Raw genomic sequence first — 17,190 nt, 5'->3', positions numbered from 1 at the left:
CTGCTTCTGTGGTATCTTAACACCAAACATATCCTTCACAGGTTTTTTGTTTCTTTCCAGATGATGGCAAGATTGGAACTTTCAAATCTTGAGCTGATGGACTTGTCGTGGGATTACTTGACGTAGACGATTAGATATCTGGACAGCATAGAGCCTGAGAGAGTACATGCCAAGCCTTGTCATCAGTCCTATCGAAGTAATGACTACTACCACGCCGATGATTTGTTTTCCAATAAACTATGTTTGATTACTCAAACGTACGAACGTTCACATAGGGAAAAAGTTGGTGACTGAAGCTGAACTCTGCACTTACGTGGCAATTTCCAGTAACCTTCTGACAAATCCTCCATTAGATCTCATTCTTTGTATCAGATAACTTGATACAATGATCAAGATTTTGATTGAATCATCATGCATCTCAAAGATTTAAGAGATCCAATATGTAATATAATAGATTGGACCACACATGACGTTGGTGTCACCAGCCCAATACTTTTTGGGCTTTAATGGACCGACTGGGTTAAGTAACAACCAATTAATCATGTGGTGGTCCCACCAACTTCTTCCGACCCGAGCTGGGTCGTAGATAAGAGCCCGGCGCCATTAACACGACACGATCCGGTCCGGACGCGATGGAGCCGATCCAACCCGAGCGACCGCCTCCGCCGATGATGGAGATCCACATGGTGGCGGCCGCGGACTCGCCCGAGTTTTCGCTCCTCTGCTGGGCCCTCCGCAGCTCCCCCGTCGTCGGCCTCGACGCCGAGTGGAAGCCCAACCGGACCATCCGGCTCCACCACCAGGACACCGTCGGCGGCGGGGACTCCGCCCCCACCGCCGACCTCCCCGCTCGGTCGTTCCCCACCGTGTCCCTCCTCCAAATCGCCTGCCGTGTCCGTCGGCGCCCGTCGGATCCGGTGGTCGGAGACTCGCCGGTTTTCTTGGTGGACCTACTCTCCGTCCCGCTCGTTGCCCTGTGGGATCCGCTAAGGGATATGTTCGAGTCGTCGTCGGTAATCAAGCTTGGTTTTAAGTTCAAACAGGATCTCGTATACCTCTCCTCCACCTTCTCCGCCAACGGATGCGATCCTGGCTTCGATAGAGTAATCTTCCTCCGCATACTCTGTACACGTTGTGCTCTTTGGCGTTGCATTGTTTTAGGACTTTTAATTTCGATATATATTGAAAATTGGGCCAAACATTGTGCGGATTATTGGATGCACGGCCGTCTTTTTGGTCATCTTTCCATTTTACATGCAGCGGACAGCATGAAGTTAAAGGAGATCTATCTACAATCACCACAAGATCCTTTAAATAAGATTGAGAACAGTATAAGGGTTTGCTTAGGTCGTCGGTGGCACTCTCAGCAGGCTTGCCTTTCTCCCCATATGTGAAGTTACAGTCTCTGATCAATTCGAATTTTTTCGATGGACTTATTGATCTATGGAAAATGATGACAACAGTGTCAATTGGGAAAGATATGGAATGTTTGTTTTAGGTTCTTATATAATTGGTGGCCTACAAGTAGGAACTACAATGGAATGTTGAAGTTTGTAATGCTAGTCTTTCTTTGAATCTGGGACCTTTTCTTTAATGTTAATTTAATGGTTCTCACTTCTTTGAAATGATAACTATGTCTTTCTGGGACAGGTGGAGCCTTTTATGGATATCACCAGCATTTACCATCACCTAAAGAATCCAACCATGGGTAAAAAACATCCAAAGGATACTAAAAGCTTAGCAGCTATCTGCAAGGAAGTTCTTAATGTCTCTTTATCAAAGGTTGGTTGTTGCATGAGGTTTCTTATAGACTTCTGGATTTCTTTTTCATGTTAATATGTAATATATCTAATGGATAGTGGCTTTCGTTGGCTTTCATTAAAGGCCTTAGTACTCCATCAAAATACCACAAATCGCTCCATATCATGTGTTCTTCCATGTCTGCAAGTACCCTTCCTATTTTGTATATCCTTTTCTATTCTTCATTTTGTATGAGTTGACTAAAGTAGAATTTAAAAATGACCTGAAGCATCATATAATTTTCTATATTGGACTTCAAACATCACCTGGAGTTATTGCTCAACAATTTCTTTCTACAGGAACTCCAATGCAGTGACTGGTCATGCCGTCCTCTAAGTGAACAGCAGATATTATATGCTGCAGCTGATGCGTATTACTTGCTTGAAATATTTGATGTCTTCCAGCAAAAAATAATCACCAAAGGTATATACTCTGTAAGCTTGGAACTATTATTATATGTATATGTCCTGATCAAATTTCCATAGTACATTCTTTTTGTTGAACTTGTGGTGTGATGGACAATGACGAAATTTTCCATATCAATTTTTTTTGTTGGTTATGTGACAAGTTTTAGAAGTCTGGGGACTTAGCAGTCTTGTGTATCAATGCCTATGGCTTAGCCTAGTGTCTTCTGAGCTAGTGATATTGGTTTAGCCATCATTCTTTTGCCTCTCTATTCCCCAAATTCACTAAGCTGACATTCATTTCACAGCTCACAAGTATAGTAGCAAAGCCAAATTCAGGATATTGATACAAAATATACTCTCTCTTATATTTGCGGTGACTGCCTTAATCAAATAGGTATTTAGAAAAAAAATCTTTTGATGCTGATAAGAACAGAAAAGAAAAAAGAACAAAGAAAATAGATGTAAAAGTGACAGTGGTGACGGGAATATTCTTGAAGTGCTTCTGCCTTCTTTTTCTAATTTTTCACTGGCCTTCTCTTATGGTCAATAGAATAGCCTATACGAATGGACTTCTGGTGTGTTATAAATCCCGTAGTTCATGAGGTTCAACGGTTATATTTTAACATGAAAGTGAAAGTTAAGATCATTAAGAGCTGATGGACAATTGCATGAGGTTATTATCCTGCCTCATGATGATCGATTCAAGAAATAATCGGTACTAAAATTATTAAAGTATTGGACTTATTATAATAGCCACTGATTTCAGTACCCTAAAAACAAGTCTCTTTGGAGACCTCAAATTCACTTTATAGTCTTTATCAAGCCTTCTGCTTGGGTTGAGCCAACTTCACCAATACCAATAGCTACAAAATTTTGGTAGCCTTTAATCTCATCACATGATGTTTTCCCATTGCTAGATCTGACTTTTGTTCTAAGCAATTATTGCATCCCACCAGTCTTCTATTTTCATTTGCAGAGCCTTCTGTAATTGGACGCCTCTTTAAAGGAATGCTTAGTTGCCCTGGTCATATCATACTGGAATTATGTGAACACACTTGTTGAGTCCCAGGTGTAATAATTGGGAGAACACATGCCTTGGCACCTGCTATCTTGTACGATGGTAGCATGTCATGATTATATGATACTGAAATTCTTAGCTGTAATTTTGTAAGTTATATCTAGCATGACAACTCTATCAGGATTTCCTACCTTCATATAATCTTTCTGATTCATTTTATTTTCATGGTAATTTTCTATCTTATAAAAGTCTTTTGGGTCTTATCACTAGATTTTTTGCTAGATAATGATTAGTTAGGATTTTTATTTCTTAAATTTTCTTGCAGAACAGATCCTTTGAAATGCTGTTCAATTTCTTTTGTTAACTTTGAATGATTGTAGCAGCAGCCAAATCACAACCTAGTCCTCCTGGACAGAATTTCATTGCCACTGTTATAGAAAAGGAAATCATCCCAGAATCAGGCTCCAACAAATTGTTTACTGAATGTTGTGAATCATCTGATATGGTCAGATCACGTGATTTTAAAATTTTCTCTTTTGAGACATTTTGCAGTTATACCCACCTTATGGCCTTCTTGTTGATATATATATTTCAGCTTGATGATTGTCTCTCGAACAATGTCAGGAGACATGGCGAAAAAATTATGTTGAAGGAATCAGACAAAATACCTCGGACCTCAAGACGAAAAGAGAAAAAGCAGTCATCTGGAAATGCAAAGAACAAAGAGAAATTGACTTGTGATGAAGATTGGCAAGGCCCTCCACCATGGGATGTATCCTTCGGTGGGGATGGAAGCCCAAAGTTTTTATGTGATGTGATGGTATGAGACTTTTCTTTGTGCACTGCTTAATATTTGTATCGCTGCTGCTAGTTTTGATTGCTTATGGTCATTGACTTTGTAGTGAGGCTTTCTCGTGTGTTCTTATTACTTTTTATGTCATTAGGGAAAATAGACATCCCTAAAGTGAGCCTAGTACATAAGGCTTCCGTCTAATATGGGATCTCTCTTCAGCATCAGTTGAGGTGTTGAATCATTTAGCATGCATCAAGATTGGGGGTTTGATATTCAAAAGTTCAGGCCATAGAACTAATTCAAAAGGGGGCTAAAGCTGACAAGTGACAGAAAAGTTAGGCAGGCACACAGTCCTACCCCTACAAGCAGAGAGCTTATTTTTGCGAGTTGAATTATAGTCATCTAGGTCATGAATTAAGATTCTTATCATTTGTATCAAGGCTTGCCCACCTGAAATACTGCCCAAAATAGGCATCACTGTATTCGACGAATGTGTGCTTGTTAATTCATGACCTCAAAATTACATTTATCAGATTTTTAACTAAAAACTCAAACTAATAGTTGTATTATTCTATATACCTGATTATGAACTGATTTCACCCTAACAATGCTAAAATAAGCATTTACTTTCCTAAGCAGAATCTTGCTCATTCTAGATTGATAAGATCCAGATTGACCTCAATCCGATCAAAATTTAGTCAATTATGAACCAATTCAGTCAAATATTCTTTGGTTTGTGGATTGTTAATTTTACTATTAGTACCACCTTCATTTACATTTGAATCTTAAATCTAATGGTTGCAAGATAGTATCCAAAAGCATAATGTTAGAATAAAATCATGATAGTCAGGGCCTGAAATCTGAACTAACATTATGAAGTTTGACTATAATTGGATTTGCTCGGTTCAGGTTATATAAACTATAACTTTGATTTTTACAAACTTCAGGCTTCCAAAATGAAGGTTTGATTTTCACCTAGATAATGAACTTGTAATTCAACTATTGGATTGGATCGGATCAAGTCATATTGTTTAAAATTGGTTGGTCATGATTTGGAAGCAACCAATTGCTGTTGGAGTATTCTCCAATTTGAAAGAATAGGCCTCCTAAAGATTGCTACTAGAGATTACTTTACTAAATTAACCAATTTTACAGTATAAACAAGGAATAATATTATGAAGCTTGTTTCGTAGGAGACAACGAAAGAATGTATGGTATGTCGAGTATCATGAAATAATGTATTCACTATCAGATGAATTTAGAACTGTATTTAATGATGGTTTACATAAGATGCATATAAATTATATAATCACATTTGGCTTTCAAATCAGAGCTTGATCTAAAATTGGATCACATATGAATTCAACAAATATAGCGGGAAGTCCAGTACTAGGTCCTTATGATATTGTCCTGAAAACTTATATTTTCTTATTAATTGCTTTCTTGATCTTTAACAGATGGTCTATATATATTTTCTTATATGTTTTTATACTATTTTTTAGCACAATTAGTATAAACATTTATCCAAAACTTTCGTGTTTACTTTCTATATTTGACCTATTTTTCATGCATCACTCAGGCTTTTGTTAGTGTTATTTGATTGTGTATTTTCTTTAATTTATCATGTGCATTTTGGAAATTCTACTAAATCTAACTAGATACAGTTTTGGATCCATAGATAGAGGGGTTAGCAAAACATCTACGATGTGTTGGCATTGATGCTGCTATTCCTTTTTTAAGGAAGCCTGATCCAAGGTTAGTTTGTGAAAACACATTTGGACTTTTAGTACCTCTTCTTAACCATGTGTATGTCACATTCTTTTTAACAGAAACATATGATTCTTATCCAACCTCTATTTTCTGTAGGCAGCTACTGAATCAAGCATACAAAGAGAAAAGGGTCCTGTTAACACGAGATGCCAAGCTTTTGAGATATCAATATTTGGTGAGGAATCAAGTATACAAGGTGAAGAGTTCACTCAAGAATGACCAACTACTTGAGGTAATTGCATGGAATATTTGTTCAGTATATATCAGACATCTCTTATTAAGATAATCTCCAGTTCACTCACTACCTTGTTGTCATGGATAGCATGAAGGTTGCTCAGTGGATTTGTTGAGAGTTGTAAACTGCTGTTATTGGTTGTATTCCATTGATTACAATTGAAACCACTGTTAGATTGTTAGCCTCTGGTAGAGCGCACCATTTGATGATTGTGGACCACTGGTAGATTACAGGCTGGCCATCACTAACAAACTGCTAATCAATGACCATGCACATTTTGTCAATCAGTCCTCTTACTACATAGCGATTGCTCATAGTTGTCTTTCCCTTCTTTAGGGACAAACAATTGAGGATCTTTAATCAATCAACATTTTTAGTGAGCCAATTTTTAGTCAATCAACACACCATATTAGTTTATCAGTGATTGCAGGCAAATTGTTAGCCCATTGTAAACCCCAATTTCATTTGCTGACAGATTGTCGCCTTTGTTAGGACATTGGAGGGTGATCACTCATCATTTAACATAGTTGGTATTACCATCTGTTATTAGATTGGTAAACAATCCGTAGAGCCGCAGTTGGTTATCATAGGTTGCTCTCGACAAATCTTGATTGCTGATTCATTGCCATTGCTAGCTACTTGATGGTCCGCAAAAATAACTAGTAGCCTGTGGTTGGCTTCACAATCAACTAAATTGCAGGCTAAAAATATCTAGTGGAATGCACTTCAGATGACCTAGGACTTCCATGGTTCAGGCTCAAGGTGAAATTAGCTATATAAAAGCCTAACTACATAATTAAGGGGGAAGTGAGCTCTGATTTTTTTTCCAATCAATCACAAGTAGTATTTGGTTTTCAGAAAAGCACCAAAATTGAGCTCTACAAAATTCAAATGAAATAACGAAATCTCCTGTTCCCATTTCCCCTAAAATGATTCTGGAGCTCTTTGCACAAAAGACCACCTTCAATTTTTTTGGCCTCTTGGAACTTCACTTCATAATTGCATCTTATTTTTGGTGAATTAACACAAGAACTCAGATCACTTTGACTATAAATTCACTTCAGTGGTTTACTTATAGTAATATAAATGTGCTCTTAGTGTAATTGAATGATGCAGTTGTTTACTAATTTAACTGTCATCTTGGAATCCAAAATCACTTGAACAACCAACTACAACATCTCAGTCATTTTTAGAACTTTTAGATTTCTATTTTGCTACTTTATATGAAGCATTAAACATATCCATTAAATCACCCATATTAGGTGCAGTATGCACTTCATTCCACTTATTATTATTAAATATCTTATATCTTAAGTATCAGGAGTGAAATCCGAACCCATTCTCTTTCAGATCAGTACCTCAAATTGGTGCTCTGGTTCATCTTGGCCACTTGACCTTTTCCTTTTCATTTTCATCTTCTCGTTGTGTCAGTCAGTAAGACCTGATTCTTTTGAGAAAAGTTCTTTTTGTTATGTTATTTTGCCTGTGTCGTTTAATGAGTTATAACATCTCAAAGAAGCAATCTCGGTTATGTGTGTAGTTTTCACAAAATTAGATCTACAAAACAAATCCGACTAGGAAATCATGTTCTCGAACTAAAAAGATACACTGGTCAATGGTCGTAACATTTATGTTCACTAAAAGAATTATTATGACTATTACATTCTGTGCCAGTTTTGATTTGTTTAGTTCTGACAGGTCATTGAGACCTTCCAGTTGAAAATTTCCGAGGAACAACTCATGTCAAGATGTACAAAATGCAACGGAAACTTCATTCAGAAGCCTCTGACAATTGAAGAAGCTATTGCAGCTTCTAGGGGATTCCAGGTCATTCCTGACTGCCTTTTTGACCGAAATCTTGAGTTCTGGCAATGCACTGACTGCAAACAACTCTACTGGGAGGTAATGTCTCAACCTGCTTGCTGACGTTGTTGTCTTGGTTCCGTTATATGTTAAACTGGCCTGATGATATCTTTGTTTTCGGACAGTCTAATGTTTTCTTTTCTCAAGATATGACCATGTCCTAGTTTTCAATCCAAAGTTGAAAAGCCATATATCCACTATAATCATTGCAGCTGTGTACTTCAATATTCTGAAAGACTGATTAGTTTTGGATAAATTATCCTCTTCAAACCCTCAATAATTTAGCCCATATTGTTACAAATTGTGATAATCATTTGATTCAGCTTGGTACCCTAACAAATATTCAGTTCATAGAAACCAAATTGTTTCAAATTATACATCTTATCCCAGATTATTTAACAGTGTTGTCTCCACTTTACAGGGAACCCAGTATCACAATGCAGTACAGAAATTTGTGGCAGTTTGCAAGTTGAACGACTGAACCTTCTCTCCTTCCAACTTCATCAAACCAAGAAAACCTACTGTTCGTTTCAGGCTTTCTGCATGGCTTCCACCTTGATTCTGTTGTTGTAAGAATATTTGAAGATATCTTTTGTAACCTAATCTGGCCTTGGTGAGGGAAAAATGAATGCGTTCATGGCCTACCATCTGCAGAGAAGACAGAGAAGACTGAACCGTCTCACCTTCCAACTTCATGTCTTCTGGTACAACTTCGCCAACCAAGAAAACATACTGTTCGTTTCATTTGAAGATATCGTTGGTAACCTAATCTGGCCTTAGTGAGGGAAAAATGAATGCGTTTATGGCCTCCCATCTGCAGAGAAGACAGAGGGCTGAGATTGACCTTTATGCCCATTCTTTTTCCATTTTGTCAACTATTCTCTTAGTAGATCTGACACAGATGCTTTTAACATGTTAGCCTATGTGCTTTTACTTTTGTTGTTGGTTGAGTAGAGAATTCTGTCATAGCCTTGTTCGATCAATGCATTTCGTCTGAACAGTGTAAACTGTCAATTTCTTGAGAGAGAAAAGGGGCATGTTGGGTGACAGGTTTGTAGGTGGGATTGGGTAAGACTCCCATCCGATACACACACACACACACAGTCTCTATCTCTTTCTGGCCCCCCACATAGTGGCTGCAATCTCGAGCTTCACGTTCTATTTTATTCCTTGTTGTGATGTTTTGTGCATCGAGTACTTTGTCGATGTGAGGTCTGCCCGTAATGAAAAAAAATGAAAGACATCAATCAGTATTTCTTTTTGTTGTAAAACAAAAGCTATATTTTATCCTTTTGTGCGTCGGCCACTCGAGACATAGGGAATCGAAAATTAAAACCAATCTGCCGAAATTAGTAGTTCTGTCTTGAGATATTAAATACATATAACGTGGAAACTTGTCTCGGATGTGAGAACCCAGCAGCTTAACTCAGATCGTCATCATTCATTGCGCCGCAGCTTTCTGCGCACGAGAATAAATTCCGCCGTCCATCCTTTTCTGCAAGTGGAGAAGACTGGGAAACGACCAGCGAATAGTTCCCACAAGAGACTTGTCTCTCAACCAATACATACACATTTAGATTTGATGAGTGAATGGCTGCCTTAAGCCATACACCTGTAATAGAAAGGCAAATTGTCTGCTTAACCATCTATCTGTGTTGCCTGCGGACAAAAGGGAACAGCGAGAGCATCAAAGCACAGCAACGCAGCTTGTCGTTTAGTGTAAAATGATAGGACGACGAAGCCAGTGGAAGACAAAGAGGAACATCACAAGAGCACTTCAATATTTTGTATCATATTAAATCTATTGACAGCGGCAGCAGATCCCACCAGGACGACATCGTGGAGTGTTCATGGAGTCCACAGCCATTCTTTGCTTGCCTTGGGAGCCAAAGTGCACGCACAACGATCGACTTGACGAGGCGGGGAGAGAGAGAGGGGAGGAAGAGGGCACAGCGGACATGGATGGTCGACACTCGGAATCGTTCTCCTGTTCTTTTGATCCGATACGCACTGTATGCGTTTCGCGCTTTACCCGACATCTGCGATCACCCTCGGAGTTCAGTACGTGGCTTGTCAGCCGAGGGCGTCGCTTTCACCAGACAACACATGCTCGTCTGGGCCCGACTCGTGGCATCTCTCGTGGTGCACGGTGCCGGGGGGGCCTTCGGACCATGATGTTATCGAGCGGCATCGTAATGAGCAATTATAGCCGTGCCGACCACTCGCAGCCGCTTCAGTCACGACTCGCGTCACCACCGTTAAGCGCCCGAACAAAACGAATCCTGCCTATTTGAGTTGATAACGCCGCTTTGAGATTCGTGTGCGTACTTGATTGTTGCTTCGAACGGTGGCCATTGTTTCCCCCCCGAACTGTTTCGGGGGCGTTATTTGGATGTAAAGTCATCGTACGGTACGAGTTAACTTTCGTGTTTTATGTTCATAACGTCATCCTACGGTCTGCATAAGCATAAAGCTCGTTCAAATCAATGGCACCCATAAGATCATCAATTGGATGGAGACTTTTAACCTGTCCACGAATCGGATGTGGATCCACGTAAATATCGATCCGATAACTTAAATCGGCTCAACCCAACCCGTCGACCATGTCGATCCGATCCCGATCGGGTCAAAACTCCTCCTTTCCCCCGCCACCAACAGCTGATTCATCAAAAAGCCCAAAAATGCATCATCTGATCTATCTTCCAATCGCAAGGCACGGGAGTGCGCCACGTGGCAGGGAGTGCAAGATCTCGATGGTTTTGTACCCGCAATTCTCCTCCCATCGGCACGAGAAGTGGGGCCCCGCTTGGCGGAATCCCGTCTGTGGACAACTCATGTCGCCGGCCCCACACAACAGCTCTCCATCGCAGGAACGTACCACGTCAGCGTCCGCACTTGCGTCACGGCCCCACCTTGCCGTCTCGCTCGTGCACTCGAATCACACACGGCGAACGGGCAGCAATGGACAAGACCGCCCGCACAAATGGTAAGCTTTGGCGGACTCGCGTCCTCTCACCGCAGCCATCTCATTCTTACTTTCTCGATGCCATGAGAGGCACCACCGCACCGCGATTCCACCGCCGTCCATAAGCGTTCCTTCTCCAGGGGCAGCTGCCGTTTTTTCTTCCTCTTCTTCTCTCAGCTTCATCCGGATCGCATGGATGCTGCTCAGTGGCGTCAGGTAAATGGTCTGTGGATATGTGAGGGAGGGCATGGCGCTTTGTTGGGTCTTTTCATTCTTTGTGTTGGATCTCCTGGTACATCATCTCTTATGATACTGTCATGGCTTCCTCTTTAATCCTTGAAAGAAGCAAATCACTTTCTTTTTCTACCTTCTTTTCTTCTCCCTTTCTCTTTCTCCTCCTTTTTAGCTTGTGAGGTAAAGCAAAGGCATGAACAGGTTGGTGTACCAAGTGAGTCTGATTTCTCTTTCATCTTTTCTGATTTCCCTCGGATCATCCTTTTCATGTAATCGTGGATATCTACAGCTCTCCAACATATATAGATGTTTGCTAATGTTTTGTATGTCTAATTATTGGTCCGCATGGGGTTGCGGTTTTGTTGCTCTTCAGGAGACAGGGCTGGCGAAGCCCATGCAGCTGGTGCCCTCTGCATCCTCCTCCCCCTCCACCACCACCACCACTGCGAGCAATACTTGCTCCACAGCCATGTCGCAGGTGGTGACGGAGCGCAGGGCTAGGCCGCAGAAGGAGCAGGCCCTCAATTGCCCCCGGTGCAACTCCACCAACACCAAGTTCTGCTACTACAACAACTACAGCCTCACTCAGCCCAGATACTTCTGCAAGACCTGCAGGAGGTATTGGACCGAGGGTGGATCCCTCAGAAATGTTCCCGTCGGTGGTGGCTCAAGGAAGAACAAGAAGTCTTTCCTTTCCACCGCCGCCACCACCGCCACCTCTTCCACCGCCACAGCGGCATCAGCATTAGTGTCAAATCCTAAGAAGCTTCCAACCGAGCACGTCTCCCCTCCCTTCTCCCTCTCTACTTCTCGTAAGTTCCATGAGGGACAAGATCTCAACATGGCCTTCCCCCGCCCCGGACTCCCCGAGTACAACGACTTCCCCAGCTTGGAGAGCAGTACCGTCAACAACAATAGCAGCACCAGTAGTAGAAGCATCCCATGCAATGCACTTGGTGCTCTCTCAGCCATGGAGCTGCTGAGTAGTGGAATGACAGCGAGAGAGATCGGGACATTCGTGCCGGTGCCACTGCCGGAATACCCAACTGGATTTGGGTTGCAGGAATTCAGGGCTCCTGCATTCAACTTCCCGATAGAGGGAATTGGTGGAGGAGGAGGAGGAGGAGGGGAAGGAAGACGAGGCGGGAGTAGCGGCGGGTACGGGGCTCTGCAGGGGATGCAGGAGAGTGCTCATGGAAGGCTCTTGTTCCCGTTCGAAGACGTAAAGCCAGGAGTGGCTGATACAAGCACGACTCCCGAGTTGGAGAATAGCAGGGAGGAAGGTGTGGCCACTCCTGGTTTTTGGAATGGTATGTTCGGTGGAGGAGGCTCATGGTAGGAATCAACACACTATGCTTATCCATTAGGTCTCGGTTGGCTCAGCACTAACAAAAGACAGAAGCCACATGAAGTTCCTTCTTCGTATCTCTCCATCACTCCCTTCTTCTCTTCTTTTACAGCCTTCATTTTTCAGCAGCATGAAGCTTCTTTTTAGGTCGGCTTCAAAATGATATCTTACGATGCAAAAGTAGCCTTTGGTTAGGCCAGAGAACCCACATTTTTTCTTCCTTTGTTTCTGTGCAGTGATGACAAAGGGAGGTGATACACCTCCTTGCTAGTAGTGGTCCATCGCCTGGTTCGCTGGAGATGGAGAAGAAGAATGGGTAGCGTTTGTGATAGTGTTTGGTTGGGTTAGGCAACAGAGTCGTAGTGTGGCGACTGTGCGGACTATGCATCAGATTTGTATTGGCCAAAAACGGGGGCAGAAGGGAAAACTACAGTTGTACTGCTCTACTTTGTATCTCGAGAAACAGGGATTTTGTGTACGTCAATTCACGTTGGCATGCATGTTCTTCTTGTCGTTTGTGTCGCCCTCTTGCACCAGTCTGAGATGTCACGTCTCATCATTCCAGCGAGATTCTCCCAACTATGAAAGCACCACGAGAAGCTTAAGATAGACTGGAATAGGTTGGCATGCCCACACTCTCCCCGTCGAGGAACTTTTTCCTTCGAATTAATTAATTAATTATATATATATATATATATATATATATATATACTACCAGCATTAAACAGGTTTCTTAGGAGTTGCAGTGCCAGTTGGATGAGGAAGAAAGCTTGGGTCGTGAGGCATGGAAATTGCAGACTTCACCTGCCTCAGCACAAGTCTTGCGGCTAATGATTCCTGCACCCACTCACCACCACCCTCCTCTCCCATGCCTTTCTACATGGAAACAAGGAGGCCACTCTACTTCCTCGGAAACATTTAATTGATTTCCCGGATGTGGGCTCCCTGCAAACATTCTCCTTGGGATGTGGGCAGAAGAATGACCCACACCATTGGCTTCATCCTGACACCGATATCTTACTCGCTTGCATGATACTCTCTGGAGGACGGTGTGGCTCTCTTTTGTTTTGCTTGCCATCACATTTGGAAGGCAAGAAGCCGGTACTCCTCCGACGTAAGCCACATCTATTGTTTCGGTGGAGGGGTGGGTCATTGGCTTAGCGATGGAAAAGGTATTCATTCTGCCGCTGCTGCGTTGAATGCTTTGCCGATGGTCAGATTTGGTGGCAGCAACACTTCAGAGGGCTCTGGGAGACTGATGTACGTCGACTAGGAGCGACACGTGAACTTGTCGGCCTCAGGCCGATGGGGATGAAATGCTACGGGGGAGCCACTCCCCGAGACCACCACCTGCAGAGCCATGCGACCACCGACCGTGTCCGTTTTGCTCGTGTCACCCTAAAACGCCAAGACAGGGACGACATGCACGAAGGAGTCGTCTCTCGTGATGCGAACGCAATTCCACGAACCTTCCGGTGATATCTAAGACATCGGAGTTAATGGCTCGTGGGCCATCGCCGGTCCTCCGAACGGGCTCCGCTTGGTAGAACACGTGGGCACGAGGATGCTTCTCTCTCCCTGGTTCGTAAGGGGGAGTTGGGGGATCCCAGTTCGCGAATCACATCCATCCATCGTGGTATTCGTAGTGGATTATATGTACCCTATGATCTGCTCGGGAATTCTTTTATCCTTCCACCATTTCCTTCAGCTCAAGCAATGCTTAATTGTTAAGCAAGCATTTCCCACTCTCCCGCATATTAAACAAGTAAGTGATCCTCCATTTTTTCGGGCATCTAATCTGATTACATATTTAAATTGATATATAAAGATTTGATGATCCTATCAATTGGGATTATGACACGTCGACTTAAGCTTATATGAGGATAAAGCTAGAGATATATTACAAATATGTATAAGTATAAAAACTTATATTATATTATTATTATGTGAAGAAACCTTAATACCAGTATTAAAATCGGATAACAATATATTAGATTTACAATATGTATTTTTCGATATCATAAAAAAAATTTATTTAATCTACAAAGGCACCGTCATCAAATCAAAAAATCATAGTGATATCGATCTATAAGAAAAAACTACATTCATCACTATGATCGATGGATTAGGTATAAGAGAGGATGAGAGAATAGTTGTAGTCTTTTAATGACTGACTATGTGACTAACGAGAGATTACAGAAGATTTATAATTTCTCTTTAATGTATTAATAATAGTATCTACTTAAACATGCATCAGGGTTTTCTCACAAGCTCTATTCTAAGAATATTTTTTAAAAAATATTTTAGACCGTAAAACTTTAGCAAATGAATCAGCAATCATTAAGGTGGTGCTCAGGTTCTCAATTGATACATATTGTTTCTGGACTCTTTCTTTAACCACCAAATACCCTATCTCGATATGCTTGGAACTATAATAGTACTTACTACTCTTATAGAAGAAAATTACTATGATGTTATCATAAGATATCTTAAACAACCTAATAATTGAGTCGATTATACCAAGTCTTGTGATGAAATTTCATTGCCACAAAGTTTGATTTGTGACATCAAAACATGTCACAAATTTAGCTTCTATTAGTGATGATGCAATAAGTGATTGTTTTATATTTTTTTAAGAAATGACCCCTTTAGCTAACATGAATATAAATCCTAAAGTGAGCTTCCTACTATCGAGACAATTTATAAAATCAACATCTGAATATCGCGTCACTTCAAGTTGATCTGATCTCTTGTATATGAGCATATAATCTTTTATCTCTTGCAGATATCTCATTATTTTCTTTGTAATAATCTAATATTTTATTCGTGGACTGCTCTAGTATTAACCTAGTATTATAACTACAAAACTAATATATGATCTTATACAAATTTGAGTAGACTTCCAACTACGCATATATAAGGAATATCCTTTATTTGATTCATTTCTAAATAATTTTTCGGAAACTAGTTTTGACTAAATCTTTCACCTCTAGTAGTAGGTATATTATTAACTGAACAAAACTACATACTAAATTTCTCTAAAACTTGATCAATATATCCTTTATGAGATATTCCTAACAATCCTTAATATCTATCTTTGAATATCTCAATGTCAATAGCATATGCTGTCTCATTTATATCAACAATCTGAAAAATTTTGTCGAGAAACATCTTGTTTCATACAATAAACTAATATCACTAATGGTAAGAAAAATATCATTCATATATAAAACTAATATAATAAACTTGCTCCTATCAACCTTCAAATATATGCACTAATCAATAGTATTTTTCTTAAATATGAAGAAAGTAATGGTATAATAAAACTTTATATATCATTGTCCAAAAACTTATTTAAGGTCATAAATATATTTTCTAAGTTTGCAAGCTCAACTTTATTTTTTCTTTTCTGTAAATCATTCAAGCTGTTTCATATAGATTTTCTCATCTATATTCTCATTCAAAAATATTATTTGTATATCTATTTGATATAACTCAAGATCATTATAAGCTAATAATATAATGATGATCTTTAACATGTCATTTTAAAAAACTAAAGAAAAGATTTCATTATAGTTGATGTTTCTTTTTGAGAAAAATCTTTAGCTATAACTCTGGCTTTATATCATTCGATATTACTTGTTGAGTCACATTTTATCTTGAAGACCGATTTGCAATTGACTCTTACTAGACAATTCAACGAGTTTCCAAACATTATTCTAATCCATCGATTTTAACTTTTCTTCTATCACATCATACCACTTTTTAAAATTACTATTTTTTATGACATATGAAAATGATAATAGGTCCCTTTTTATCCTTATATTATAATTTGATTCTTGTAAATATATCACATAATTATCAACAATAATATGCTTATTTTTTCTTTGAGAAATTATCAAAATTACTTATTGTGGTTGCTCTATAAGATTAGTAGCGACGATATCAATATCAAATGAGAGTTTATTAATGTTATTTTGTTGTTCACCATCATCAATTCTCTTAATGATTTGAGGAATAATAATCTCTCGAATATGAGATGACAAAGAAGATTTACCTTATATCTCCTTGATATCAAAATTGATCTTTTGAGATTCTTCACTCCTATTGATTTCGTCATTTTCTTAGAATCTTACATTATTAGATTCTATTATCCTCATACTATGATTAGGGTAATAAAATTTATATTCCTTGAATTTTCTAGATAACTAATAAAATATTTAAAAATAGTTCTTGGATTCTTTTTGTTTCATGTGGATTAAAGACTCTTATCTCTACAAAACAACCCAAATATATAAATATCCTAAACTAGATTTCCTTTGGTTTATAACTCAAATGAAGTTGATAGAACCAACTTATTAAGAACTTTGTTCAAGATATACATAATTGTTCTAAGAGTTTTACTTCACATTGATTCGGGAATAGAGGAATAACTCATAATACTTCTAATCATGTCCATAAAAATATAATTTTACCTTTCAGCAATGTTATTCTATTATCGCATATTTAGTAAGATAAATGAAGCACAAATATCCTATTTTTCAGGAATCTAATAAAAGAATCAACTTTCTAATCAAATTCATCGTATCCATCATAAAATTTATCACCTTATTAGATCTGATAATTTTAACTTTTCTATCTAATTATCTATTGATCCCATTATGTATATTTCAAGAGTATCAATAACTTGAGACTTTTCATATATTAGATACATATAATCATATCTGGATAAATCATCTATAAATGTGCAGAAATAT

General features: G+C 39.5%; 2 protein-coding genes across 6 annotated transcripts; both read left to right on the top strand.

Annotated features, from left to right (window-relative positions):
* Positions 1-603: 603 nt before the first annotated feature.
* Positions 604-8,823, top strand: LOC135674306 (uncharacterized). 3 transcript variants are annotated; one of them, XM_065184030.1, is made up of 9 exons: positions 604-1,103; positions 1,651-1,782; positions 2,100-2,223; positions 3,606-3,730; positions 3,821-4,045; positions 5,697-5,773; positions 5,885-6,020; positions 7,722-7,925; positions 8,308-8,823. In XM_065184030.1, exons 1-9 carry the CDS (start codon positions 633-635, stop codon positions 8,365-8,367), a joined length of 1,554 nt encoding a protein of 517 aa, XP_065040102.1. In that variant the 5' UTR covers positions 604-632; the 3' UTR covers positions 8,368-8,823. The 3 variants fall into 3 exon arrangements, with proteins under 3 accessions (XP_065040102.1, XP_065040104.1, XP_065040103.1); XM_065184032.1 differs by having other exon boundaries at positions 605-1,103; positions 3,612-3,730; XM_065184031.1 differs by having other exon boundaries at positions 605-1,103; positions 3,609-3,730.
* Positions 8,824-10,807: 1,984 nt separating this feature from the next.
* Positions 10,808-12,917, top strand: LOC135674305 (dof zinc finger protein 1-like). 3 transcript variants are annotated; one of them, XR_010513583.1, is made up of 3 exons: positions 10,808-11,067; positions 11,459-12,580; positions 12,670-12,917. XR_010513583.1 is itself a non-coding variant. In XM_065184027.1 (2 exons), exons 1-2 carry the CDS (start codon positions 11,044-11,046, stop codon positions 12,422-12,424), a joined length of 990 nt encoding a protein of 329 aa, XP_065040099.1. In that variant the 5' UTR covers positions 10,808-11,043; the 3' UTR covers positions 12,425-12,917. The 3 variants fall into 3 exon arrangements, 2 of the variants coding, with proteins under 2 accessions (XP_065040099.1, XP_065040100.1); XM_065184027.1 differs by having other exon boundaries at positions 11,459-12,917; XM_065184028.1 differs by lacking the exon at positions 10,808-11,067 and adding an exon at positions 11,075-11,299 and having other exon boundaries at positions 11,459-12,917.
* The last annotated feature ends 4,273 nt before the right edge of the window (positions 12,918-17,190 follow it).

This window comes from Musa acuminata, chromosome BXJ1-5, assembly GCF_036884655.1.
Source record: "Musa acuminata AAA Group cultivar baxijiao chromosome BXJ1-5, Cavendish_Baxijiao_AAA, whole genome shotgun sequence".
NCBI lineage: Eukaryota > Viridiplantae > Streptophyta > Magnoliopsida > Zingiberales > Musaceae > Musa > Musa acuminata.
This window is presented reverse-complemented; position numbering and strand designations above follow the sequence as displayed.